At 47.9% G+C, this 11331-nt stretch overlaps 1 protein-coding gene across 2 annotated transcripts; it reads left to right on the top strand.

Annotated features, from left to right (window-relative positions):
* The first annotated feature begins 3762 nt into the window (after positions 1 to 3762).
* On the top strand, positions 3763 to 9956 carry LOC125507756 (auxin response factor 25). 2 transcript variants are annotated; one of them, XM_048672247.2, is made up of 14 exons: positions 3765 to 4643; positions 5043 to 5155; positions 5452 to 5550; positions 5635 to 5691; positions 5797 to 5952; positions 6068 to 6152; positions 6509 to 6599; positions 6695 to 6859; positions 6938 to 7060; positions 7127 to 7202; positions 7342 to 7501; positions 7607 to 8709; positions 9044 to 9234; positions 9332 to 9956. In XM_048672247.2, the coding sequence occupies exons 1-14, from the start codon at positions 4589 to 4591 to the stop codon at positions 9531 to 9533; spliced, it is 2676 nt and encodes an 891-aa protein (XP_048528204.1). In that variant the 5' UTR covers positions 3765 to 4588; the 3' UTR covers positions 9534 to 9956. The 2 variants fall into 2 exon arrangements, with proteins under 2 accessions (XP_087381555.1, XP_048528204.1); XM_087525429.1 differs by having other exon boundaries at positions 3763 to 4643; positions 7342 to 8709.
* The last annotated feature ends 1375 nt before the right edge of the window (positions 9957 to 11331 follow it).

Raw genomic sequence — 11331 nt, 5'->3', positions numbered from 1 at the left:
AGCGTCCGACGAGCGCGCCGGTGAGGATCTGGCTGAGGCGGCGAGGCGGCTTCTTGGCCGCGGGGCGGCGGTGGGAAGTAGCTTGCTCCCCGGCGGCAAGACGGCGGTGGCGGGCGACGGGGGAGTGGGTGGCGTTGCTGGGCGGATGTGGAGGCGGCGGCGGCTGGCAGAGTCGTCGACAAAAATAGATGGCGGCGTCGGCAACGAAGGAGGCAGGCGAGGGTTGCTGTTGGCTGGGGTGAGGGGGGGCCAATGAGCCACCGACCAGCGGGCCCGGGGAGAGGAGAAGGCGAGTATGCACGCGTCCGTCGCGTGTCCGCGCCGACGTAAATCCGGCTCAAAAATGGATCGGAAATGGGTCGCCCGCGGACCAAAAGCGGACGCGACTCCGTTTGGGTCGGCCCGTTGAGCCGCCTTTTATGTCTGCGCGGACCTAAACAGACGACGGTGAACGAAATGAATCGCCCCATTAAAGTTGCTCTTAGGGTTTATTTTAGAAAAAAAAAATTCAGAGACAGAAAGGGCGCGAATAATAACTACGCAAACCAGGCCTCCGCATGCAGCTGCACGAGCGGTCATCTCGTCAGCAGCACGTACGCTGCACCGCGCAGCGCGCAGGTAGGCGAAACGTGTAGCAGGACCGACCAGCAGGAGCCGTCCCGTCGGCCGGCCGGGGCCCCGCTCGCCGTCAGGTCTCGTCGTGTCGGCGCCCCTCCCCCGCCCGCCTTTCCACGCAGCGGCACCGCAGCTGGGAAAAGCAGGAGGAAAACGGCGGGGCCTCCGTGTCGGCAGCGCCGGCCGTCGGCCATGCATGCATGCATGGAGCGTCGTGCGCGTGGGTGGTGAGAAGAGAACGCGAGGCCGCCGCGGCCGGTTCGCGTGCACGGCAAAGCGGTACCAGTAGTCCCGCACATACGTGCCCACATTAGCCGTGCCCGTGCCCGTGGAGAGCACATGATTGAGTGCGTCGTTGGTCCGGCCCGGTAAGTACAATTCCCTGAAGCGATATACATGACCTGTTGCCTGTACGTACTGTTCCTACGAGACCAAATAAAACTGTGACACCACGTACATATACAAAATGCAAGAAGAACCCTACTCCATTTTTTTCTGGAAAAAACATCCGATCTATTTTTTTCAATCATGCCAGTACAATGAACACTAGAAATAATAAAAATTACATTCAGATCCGTAGACTACCTAGCGACGATTACAAGCACTGAAGCGAGCTGAAGGCGCGTCGCCGTCATCGCCCCTCCCTAATTGGTGTCAGGCAAAACTTGTTGTAATAGTCAGTTAGGAAGTCGTCGTGCGAAGGCCCCGTAGGACCAGCACACCAGAATAGCAATCGTCGTCGATGAAGTGTAGCGTAGATCGAAAGGATCCAATCTAAAGACACACAAATATAGACGAACGACAACTGGATCCGAGCAAAATCCATCAAAAACAGATTCGTCAAAGACTCACCTCCAGACATCCATCAACGTTGTTAGACGCACCATCGAAACAGGAGTTAGGCGGAAAGAATCTTATTCCATCTTCGTAGAGCAGCCGCCGTTTCGCCTTCCGAGCAAGACGTAAACCCTAACAAAAAGCGAAGAAACGTCTAAAAATGAAGCCCACCTACCGGCAAGAGACGACATCCACTGCACCCCATGACCTTAAGGCCACCAAACACTAGGCGGACCGATGACGACGTCCACGATAGGTAGAGGAACCCTTTTTTTTTTGTGAGAGGAGGCGGTTGTGTGGTACTCCGTCTGTTCCATAATGTAGTGCATATAGATTTTTCTTAAAGTCAAACTTTATCAAAAAATATGCGAGAAAAACTTTACAAACTTTGACCAAATTTAAAAAAGAACTTTTTATATCTACAACACAAAAATGTATACAATATGAAAGTACATCTTGTGATGTATGTATCTAATGAAGTGTATTGGGTAGTCTAGTTGTCTATGTTTTTCTCTACAAACTTGATCAGAGTTAGTTAAATTTCACTTCTTAAAAAATTTATACGTGGAACGGAGGGTGTACTACTAACACTTGGGAACTGGCGGCACGTTCTCCGAAAGTTAACATGGGTTATCATGGTGAGGTACTATGGAATGGATCAACATAAAAATCAAACATGCAACCCCATCACCACAGGAGGATCACCAGCACCAGCAGTGCACGTCTACTACAACCCTACACCGCAGCCCAGCCCGGCGCAGTGAGCCCAGTGACCCACCGCCGAGAGAAGCACTGCACGGAGTACGAGCGCGCACCCGTTCCACTCCGCGCCACCCGCTGCCCCCTCGTGCAACCGGTCGCCCCGACCGAGGTACCCTGGCCCGTCCATCGCGCATCGGACGGCGCGGGTACGCCCGGCGTCATCAGTCATGGTCCGCGCGCGGGCCCGCCAGCCCCCGTGAGGAAAGGGACGAATCCTCGTACGACGAGAGGGGGCCCGGGGCCGGGAGGTGGAGACAATGACGGGAGTGCCCCTGCACGTGCTCGCGCCAGCCTCAGTCGCTCCGCGGCGGGGCCCGGCGGGGGCGGGACGGTAATTTTCCCCGGCGCCGGTGATTGGTCTGGTGATTTCCAGCGGTCTCGTGTCACACGTACCGACGTACGCATACGAGGAGGGCTGGGGTGGACTTTTGTGTTGGCACCTCGATTGCTCTCTTATTTGCGTCTTCAGCCCTAGGTTCATGTTCTTTTCTTTTTCCATGGATGCTTTTTTTCTGAAACATGTTTGGCTCGTAGGCATGGAAAATAACACTTCCTTCGTTTCAAAGTAAGTGTTCAAATTTTAGTTTAAATAAATTTAAATTTAAACAGGTGAAAAACATGTTGGGGGTGACTCACACATAGTGTGAATGCTTAATGCATCTTGACTCACCTGTTGACTCGACTTTCGAGGTGGAAAAGAAATTTAAAGTAAAAATAACAACCATCCACTATCAAGGAGACACTGGAACCTAAATTTATTTTGACAATCCTACCTTTTCTCGTAGAAGACTAGCAAGGCTTGACCGAGCTAGCAGTTTTTCTTGTGTTTTATGCACACCTTGTTAGGTGTGTTTATTGTACTCCACCATGGATTCTTACTTTGCAACACTTTTGACCCCTAAATAAGATAAGGCCGACTTTTTTTTTTGCGGGCAAGATAAGGCCATCTTAATATGTTTTTTTTGACTATGTGGCAAGTGTAAGACTAGGGTAGCTAAGCTAGTAACAAGTGGCAGTGACTCGTAAGCAATTGACAAAGTTAGTTCAAATTCAATGCATATTGACCCATCACTTCCGTGCTCAAGGTGAAACGGAAAGTTGAAATCACGCCACATCTTGTCTTATGTAGGCGAAACATTGATTATGCCCATGTTTGATAGCTTGGTTCTCAGTAAAAAGCATCTCTACTCATTTATTTGTGTATCATAAAGTATGCTGGATGTGAAAAGCTCAACTCATACGAGTGACTGTAGTACAAAGCCGAAGTTTGAATGTTTTTGTTGAATACAATTAAAGCTCTTGCAAAGGGGCAAACTAGAAACAAAATGGCAAGTAAAAAAACTAAACTTAAATATTCTTTTACGCAGACACACCCAATCGCAAATTGTGTGTGTGTGTGGAGAAAAAGGAGCAAAAATTCCCAGAGCAACCAAAAACGTAATTCAAGCTATTGCAAGGGGGCAAAGCAGAAAAAGAAATTCATCCGATCGTTTTTTTACACCCCCTACGAGAAGAGAGAACCTCTTCCCTCCTCCGCTGCACACTAAACCCGAAACGGAAAAAAAGAAAAGAAATTCCCACCACTTCTCGGCCTCCGCTCCCTCGATCCAGCCATGGCCGCCTAGCCCGCCCCGCCCCGCCCCGCCCCGCCCCGCTAGGGTTCCGCCCGCACCGACGCGCCCTCCGCCTCCGCGGCCGCCCTCCCCTTCTCCGCCGCGCGCCCAGCTCCCGCCCCGTGGCCGCGGCGTCCGATTCGGCCGCCGGGTGGGGTCTGGTCCGGCCGCCGTGGTGTCTGGTCTGGTCTGCCGTGGTCTGGTCCTGAGCGAGCGCGCGCGAGCAATGGCGATTCGAGGGGGCGAGTGGTCGCGGTTCTCGGTCAGCGGCGAGCTGTGCCTCCGCGAGCCGCGCTACTTCTGCTTCCTCCTGAGCTGAATGAGCTCGGGCCGGCTGCCTTCCTCGGTTTCTCCGTGCTCGGTGGAATCGGGTCTGGGGCGGTGAGCCGTGCCGCCGGGTTGGTTGGCGCTTCTCTCCTGTTCACCGGGGAGGATTTGGATCGGTGAGCGGGCTTGGAGGTTCGTTGGAGTGGCTGGGATTTGGGCGCGCCGAGGTGAGTCGGCAATGGCGAGGGTTTGCCTGGGCGGCTCGGGCTTCGGTTAGGGCCTGCTTCAAGCTGAGGCGGCTGCTGCTTCGTGGCGAAGGGGCAATAACAGGTTGGACGAAGCAGCGGCGGAGGATGGAGGAGCTTCTCTGGGCGCAGAGGGAGAGGTCGGGCGTTGCTGCTGGGAGCGCGGCGCAGCTCTGAGCAGCCAGCTGCTTCGTGTCCCCGCCGCATCACGGCGGAGTTGGGTGTTCTTGGCGTCGGTCGCATCCCTGGATGGAGAGAAAGCTCTCCATGTCCGAGATGCCGCAGTCCCTCCCGGAAAACGATGGTACATCTCGTCTCACGGCCCCCTCATTAATTCAGCTGTTCAATTCTCAACTTGTACTCCTGTCTGCATCTCCAGTGGATTACGGATTGTGGAATGTGCTGATCGTGCGTGCACTTGAACCACCGAAGATGCTAAACAAATGTGCAAATTCAGCCTGCTTGTGTTTGCGCATGATTGATCGCATACATGTAGCCTCCATTGCTGGCCTGCACAAACAAATGCTTGCATCGGTTGCTTTTATTATTTATTCATCGTTCTCATGTTATGGCATTATTGTCACTCACTGTGCCTCCTCCCCGTTGTGACTTCTTGTCTGTGTCCCAAGTACGAATAGTAGCTTCACATGAGCTTTGCTTTCTGGTGGTTTCTGTTCGCTCATGTGTGCTTGGCACTTTTCAGGGGAACAAAGGTGTCTGAACTCGGAGCTATGGCATGCATGCGCTGGGCCCCTTGTGTCTCTGCCCGCGGTTGGAAGCCGGGTCATCTATTTCCCACAGGGCCATAGCGAGCAGGTCCGTAGGTTTTTTCAGTTTGTACCACCAATATATACTATGTTTTCCAAAAAGATAAAGATAAAGATAAAGTATAGTTTGTGGCTGTGCCATGAGTGCTCAGGAGGTTCTTATTCTTTGCATAATGCAGCATGTAAACATCATACGGTTTGCGATTCTACTGAGACATAGCTTTAGTGAAATATTGAAGGTGTCATTATATGAAGAATCAATTTTGTTGCATGGATGCTGTCCAATTACAGTTTTCTAAAGTCATTTTTAGTGCAGTTCTCTAAAGTGATTTTACTTTTGTGTAGGTTGCCGCATCAACTAATAAGGAGGTTGATGCTCAAATCCCTAATTATCCAAATCTCCCCCCTCAGTTGATCTGCCAGCTTCATAATGTCACCATGCATGTAAGTTTACACTTCACACATAGAAGGGACCATCATGTAGTTTTTTAAGAGGTGCCCTGAGATCATTTCTTGATGCTAACGCAGGCCGATGCAGAGACTGATGAAGTTTATGCCCAAATGACACTGCAGCCGCTGAGCCCGGTATTAATCACATTTCTCTGTTCTTGTAGCCTGGATTCTGATAATAGGTTATATAGGTTAAATAATTGAAATAATTATGTATTCATCACGAGGTTCCAATGACAGGAAGAGCAAAAGGAGCCTTTTCTTCCAATCGAGTTGGGTGCTGCTAGCAAGCAGCCGACTAATTACTTCTGCAAGACTTTGACTGCAAGTGATACAAGTACACATGGCGGATTTTCTGTTCCTCGCCGGTCTGCTGAGAAAGTCTTCCCTCCATTGGTAACGTCCAGTGAAATTTAGTTTGTTTTTCTCAATGCATTTATAAGAAATGGTCATTATTTTGTACTTTTTAAATTGGGTTAATTAGATAAATGACACGTTCAATTTTCTACAGGATTTTTCTCTGCAGCCTCCATGCCAGGAGCTCATTGCAAAAGATCTGCATGATAATGAATGGAAATTTCGCCACATATTCCGTGGTATGTACTCAAGTTGTCTCAGATTTTGTGCAGCATGTGCATATAGATGATAATGATTAGTATTGATCAAGTAAAGGCTAGTAGTTTATAAGAATCCTAGAAAGACTTACCAAAAAGTACATTTTGCAACTTTTAGATGAGAAGTTTCTAGCACCTTCTTGTTAGTCCCTAGAATTGTTCATTTCCTTCTGCCAGCTGGAATTAGTGGGGTTTTGTTGGTTGGAGAATTTCTCTGGAAAATGTTGTATTCATCTTTTATAGTTCCCATGTTGCAGAGTTTTTGATGTATTTAATTTTGTTCTAATATTGGACTCTTAGTTGGCCAGTGCTCTTAGCCCTTTGCACTTGTTATGCAGGTCAGCCAAAAAGGCATCTCCTGACTACAGGTTGGAGTGTCTTTGTAAGTGCAAAGCGACTAGTAGCAGGGGATTCTGTTATTTTCATCTGGTACCGACTACTTTATTTCCTAACCAATTTTACGCTGTTACCATAGTTGTTCATGTTACACCTTGATCACATATAACACTTTTCCATGTTTCCAGGAATGATAATAACCAACTTCTCTTGGGGATTCGTCATGCAAATCGTCCTCAGACAATTATGCCGTCTTCTGTGCTGTCAAGCGACAGCATGCATATAGGCCTTCTTGCAGCAGCAGCTCATGCTGCAGCCACAAACAGTCGTTTCACTATTTTCTATAACCCCCGGTATATTCATCAAAATCCCAATTCAACTAATAGATAACTCTATTTCTATACCTAATTAATATCTTTGTCTTTTATCAGGGCTAGCCCTTCTGAGTTCATCATTCCATTGGCTAAGTATGTCAAATCTGTTTACCACACACGTGTGTCTGTTGGAATGCGGTTTAGAATGCTTTTTGAGACAGAGGAGTCAAGTGTCAGACGGTAAGTCAAACATTGAACTGAGTAACAGCATGAAAACTGTGAGCTGACAGTTTGTTCTTCTTTCAGATACATGGGTACAATCACAACCATAAGTGATCTTGACTCTGTGCGTTGGCCAAATTCACATTGGCGTTCTGTGAAGGTAACTAGTCATGATTCCAGAGTTCCTGCTGTTATCTTCTTTAGTTATTCACCTCAACCTATTCCGCATGCTTCACAGTTTGCTTCGTGAGAACATGTTCAACCTTAAATGGTAATGGCTGAAATTTTATTTGTTTTAGGTTGGTTGGGACGAGTCCACCGCTGGTGAGAAACAACCTAGAGTGTCACTCTGGGAGATTGAGCCATTAACAACCTTTCCGATGTATCCAACTGCTTTTCCTTTAAGACTGAAGCGTCCATGGGCTTCAGGGCTGCCCTCTATGCATGGCATGTTCAATGGTAGGCTGATCAATGTGACAAGAATAGCAGTATACGTGGTTCTGCTTTTATACAATTCAACCAAGTGTCCTTTTAATCAAGTTCTGTTCTGTATCATATGCGCAGGTGTCAAGAATGATGATTTTGCTCGTTATTCTTCTCTCATGTGGCTCGGAGATGGGGATAGAGGGGCTCAGTCGTTGAACTTCCAGGGAGTTGGAGCGTCACCTTGGCTTCAGCCAAGAATGGATTCTCCATTGCTGGGTCTTAAGCCAGACACATACCAGCAAATGGCTGCAGCAGCACTGGAGGAAATTAGAACTGGGGATCCTTCGAAACAGTCCTCGGCTCTCTTGCAATTCCAACAGACTCAGAATCCGAACGGTGGGTTGAATTCTGTGTATGCCAATCATGTTCTGCAGCAGATGCAGTATCAGGCTCAGCAGTCGTCTCTGCAAACTGTTCAGCACGGCCATAGTCAGTACAGTGGTAATCCTGGGTTTCTTCAAAGTCAGTTTCAGCAGCTGCATTTGCATAATCCTCCGGCACCACCACAGCAAGGGCATCAGGTTATACAGCAATCTCACCAGGAGATGCAACAGCAGCTTTCATCTGGTTGTCATCGTATTTCTGATGTAGATTCTAGCATGCCTGGTTCTGAGTCTGCTTCGCAGTCACAATCTTCATTCTACCAGCAGAACCTCTTAGAAGGAAACAATGACCCATCGTTGCATCTTCACAATGGTTTTCGTAACTTCTCTAGCCAAGATTCCTCAAACCTTGTTAGTTTGCCTCGAACTGACCAATTAATGGCGCCGGAGGGATGGCCTTCAAAGAGGTTGGCTGTGGAACCCCTTGGTCATATTGAATCTCGGTCTGTGCAACCCAAACATGAGAACGTAAATCACCAGAGTAATATGTCCCACTTTGCTGGAACCTTGGCGCCGCAGTCAGCAAGAGACTCATCCAGTGTCCAGGCTTATGGTGCAAATGTTGACAACCAATTTCTGTCATCGTCATTTGCATTCCAGGACGGAATGGCAGGTGCAAGGGGTGGCAGCAGCAGCGGAACTGTTTCTATGGCCATACCTTTGTTGAGGTATAGTGGCGAAGATTTGCCACCCGCAGACACCTTAGCAACTTCCAGTTGTTTAGGCGAATCGGGAACCTTCAACTCTCTTGATAATATGTGTGGTGTAAACCCATCACAAGATGGAACCTTTGTGAAGGTATGCATTTTCTACTTATGTATTATGTTCTTTAAATTCTTCAATGCACATTCTTCAAAGTGGATCTGATGAATTAAGAGGTAATGTGGATCTGATGACTTTAAGAGGTAAAGAGTTCATATTAGGTGGACTTAAGAGGCAAAGAGTTCATATCAATTACTGTACTTCTTAAAGTTTTGTGTGAAGTCTTACAATATCTTGAGCACAATTGTTGGGTCACTAATGACACCATTTTGATGAGTGCCAACACACAGTTACCAGCTAATCCATCTTATTATGCATATTTCTTCTGCATGAACTGAAGGCTGAATACTTTTGATATTGGTTTTATTAGGTTTACAAATCAGGGTCCCCTGGAAGATCGCTCGACATCACCAGATTCAGCAGCTACTATGAGTTACGTAGTGAGCTGGAGCATCTATTTGGCCTCGAAGGCCAACTGGAGGACCCCGTAAGATCAGGCTGGCAGCTTGTATTCGTCGACCGAGAAAATGATATTCTTCTCGTCGGCGACGACCCATGGCAGTAAGTGACCTAGAAAAACCATCTCCGGTTGTTTGCACATACAATAAATTCGATCTCCTCATCGTGCATAACATCTTCGAATGCCGTTCTTTCCCAGGGAGTTTGTGAATAGCGTAGGGTGCATCAAGATACTCTCGCAGCAGGAGGTGCAGCAGATGGTCCGCGGTGGCGAGGGCCTTCTGTCCTCTGCACCTGGAGCGAGGATGGCGCAGGGCAATGTCTGCGACGGTTATTCTGGGGGCCACGACCTGCAGAATCTCACCGGCAACATGGCCTCCGTACCGCCACTGGACTACTGAAACAGAGAAGACCGGAGTCCAGAACTAAACCCAGCACTCCAAGGACCGCAGCATCACGGTATCGCGACGTGTTCGGTTCACCAACCCTAGCTAGTCCTCTCCTCGCCATGAACTCTAGTCAATAATATAGTTAGACGATCTACCGACATCATTCCGATCATGGATATGTTGTATGATCGCTGCTTCGGCTCTATGATAGCCTAGTCTCGGAATGGCAGACAAGAACCGCTCTTATGAATGGAGGCAGTATGGTACCGTGGAAGTGACCACCTTATATTATGTAGCAATATGTATGACCTGAAACCGAGTATTCCGACTGGAGACCTAAAACTGATCATTCCGGCTGGAGCCTCGACTTTTCGCCGTGAACTAAGTGTGGTTGATCCGCTGTATTGGGAGTCAAAGATTATGTTCTGTTTGTGAGCTTTGACCTGTAAAGTTGCATAGGGTGGTTGTTTGATATGCTGGAGTGCTGGACCGGATCATGATAACATGCGTGCCAAAGTGCAGACCATAGGGATGCCGACTTTTTGAGAGGCCATTCGTTTCCCTGTCTGCTTGGCACGTCAAAAGTTATGTTCACGAAGAAGTAACCCTCGAACATATAGTGTTAAAAGTTTGTGGTCGGTAATCTGAGATTCTGAGGTGTTTCTCTTATACTCCCTCTCTCTTAGTTTACAGGGCGTGCGCGTATCCCTAGATTGTCAATTTGACTAACATAATACAAGTCATATATTACAAAAAATATACCAATATAAACTTCAGATGTTCTATTTTCAAAAGATATAATTTTGTGTTATATAGTTTATATTAGGGTGATAAAATTGATAACCTAGGTATACGCGTAGGACTTATAAACTGTGACGGAGGGAGTATTAAAAAAATGACAATAAAAATAGGCTTTAATTCTGGATGAGGATTTGTGGCTCTTGGGTGCCACACACGCTTGTATCTCGGGAGCCGTGATATGCCCGGTGGCGGCGGCGTGGATCGAACTCCCTAAGGTGCCACCGCCGCTAAGTTCCTCCTCTCCGATCGGGGATGCGCCGCTGCCACGGCCGCAGCTCTGGCTCCACCACCTACCACTGCCGTGGTCGGCTGGTCGCTGGCATCGGCCGGAGTACATCATATGGGTGCGGGATCTCTATCTCTCTCACTCTGTATACGGTAAGGGGGAGAGAGGAGGATGGGTTGAAGTGGGTGAGGCGTTCGGGCCCAACCCTTACAGCCCGAACGATTCTACTGGAGTGACATGGCAACAACCCAATGCCAAGATCCAAGCAGTGCGATCGAACGGTAGCTGGAGCGTTCGGGCCGAGATTCGAGCAGTGCGATTAAACGGTAGCTGGAGCGTCAGGCACCTATCATTTGGAAAAGTTTATTCAGTACGCGAGCAAAATATAAGGTATCTTGACCTGGTAAGGTATATTATTTTTAAGACAATTGAGTCTTATTGGAAGTTGGAACCAGAAGATTATTTCTTTGAGTATGCGGTTGCAATAGAGAATTCAAAGAAACTCAAAAGAAGAATGGTCTTTGTCTCGTACAAGCACTTGTTAAAATGATGCTAGACAAAGGTATGCTTTTGATTGGGTATCATAAATTTGATTGGCGACAGTGAGGCAAAGCAAGCTGGTGAATTGAATGCATTCTAGAATAAGTATGTGGATTTTCTTCTTTAGCATCTGTTTGATCCTTAGCATAAATTTTTGTGCTTACTTCTTGCAGGGTAATAAGCACTTACCTGATTACTTGCTAATAGTCCGAATGTTGTTTGCATACTCAAATTGAGTGTTAT

Source organism: Triticum urartu, chromosome 5A, assembly GCF_056163025.1.
Source record: "Triticum urartu cultivar PI428250 chromosome 5A, HENAU_Tu73, whole genome shotgun sequence".
Lineage (NCBI taxonomy): Eukaryota > Viridiplantae > Streptophyta > Magnoliopsida > Poales > Poaceae > Triticum > Triticum urartu.
This window is presented reverse-complemented; position numbering and strand designations above follow the sequence as displayed.

Coding starts and splice junctions, on each gene's coding strand:
- LOC125507756 (XM_087525429.1), top strand. CDS start 4,589: ATGGAGAGAAAGCTCTCCATGTCCGAGATGCCGCAGTCCCTCCCGGAA. Junction 5,692..5,796: donor CACTGCAGCCGCTGAGCCCG/GTATTAATCACA, acceptor TTCCAATGACAG/GAAGAGCAAAAGGAGCCTTT. Junction 7,203..7,341: donor CACATTGGCGTTCTGTGAAG/GTAACTAGTCAT, acceptor TATTTGTTTTAG/GTTGGTTGGGACGAGTCCAC.